Below are 699 nucleotides of genomic sequence, written 5' to 3'. Positions count from 1 at the left end.
GATTTCGTTGGGGAGGTAGGGGGCAAAGTTCATGGGTTAAGATACAAGGTTGAAAATCAGACTTCGCGAGGTGACATACTTCCCCCAGATAGGTGTAAGTGCATTGTTTTTTGCCGGAGTACCAATGGCGCGGAAGCAACGGAGAAAACTGGCAATGTCGGGTCCTTCGTCAAAGCAATGCAAGAATGCGAGAAAAGAACTCTCCCTTTGGAATGCATTTTGTGTTATCTTGCAAATGTCTATTAAAGGTATTTCTTGTAGTTTCCACACAGTGTCAAGTGAAGGTAAATTAATAATAACGAAGAGTAGTATTTGTGCTACTGATTACAACAAATCTGTCGAAATGGCGCAACTTTCAAGAAGCCAAACTGACAGGTTTCATACTTGTCAAGCATGGAGACAGGTAAGAGGTAGGTAAACATTATGTGCAATTGTGGAAAAAACACTGAAAACTGCTTAAGATTTGATCGGAATGGGGGAAAATGCTAACACAACCATTCCGTACCTTCAGGCATGTGTTGCCACACCATCTCTGCGGTAAGGCAGGAAAAGATAAGACTGCAGCGCACTATCCTGATGCTTCCTCCTTGAAGTCTTTTGTCACTGTGCACGCACGGCGTTCGAAGCGGCGAATAAGAAACATGGACGTTGGCAACTCAACTCACGATTCTTGCCACATGCCGCTTATTTTCACTATTC

At 43.6% G+C, this 699-nt stretch overlaps 1 protein-coding gene across 1 annotated transcript in view; it reads right to left on the bottom strand.

Moving 5' to 3' along the window:
* The window catches only part of LOC119587408 (protein argonaute-4-like), a 16,148-nt gene extending 15,535 nt beyond the window's left edge, over positions 1-613 (bottom strand). Inside the window, exon 1 of the mRNA XM_037936147.1 lies at positions 506-613. Coding sequence (XP_037792075.1) covers positions 506-530 — 25 coding nt within the window. The 5' untranslated portion in view covers positions 531-613. The remainder of the gene's footprint in view (positions 1-505) is intronic.
* Between the last annotated feature and the right edge of the window lie 86 nt (positions 614-699).

Source organism: Penaeus monodon, chromosome 22, assembly GCF_015228065.2.
Source record: "Penaeus monodon isolate SGIC_2016 chromosome 22, NSTDA_Pmon_1, whole genome shotgun sequence".
NCBI lineage: Eukaryota > Metazoa > Arthropoda > Malacostraca > Decapoda > Penaeidae > Penaeus > Penaeus monodon.
Note: the sequence above shows the minus strand (reverse complement) of the source record. Positions and strands in the feature narration are given on the sequence as shown.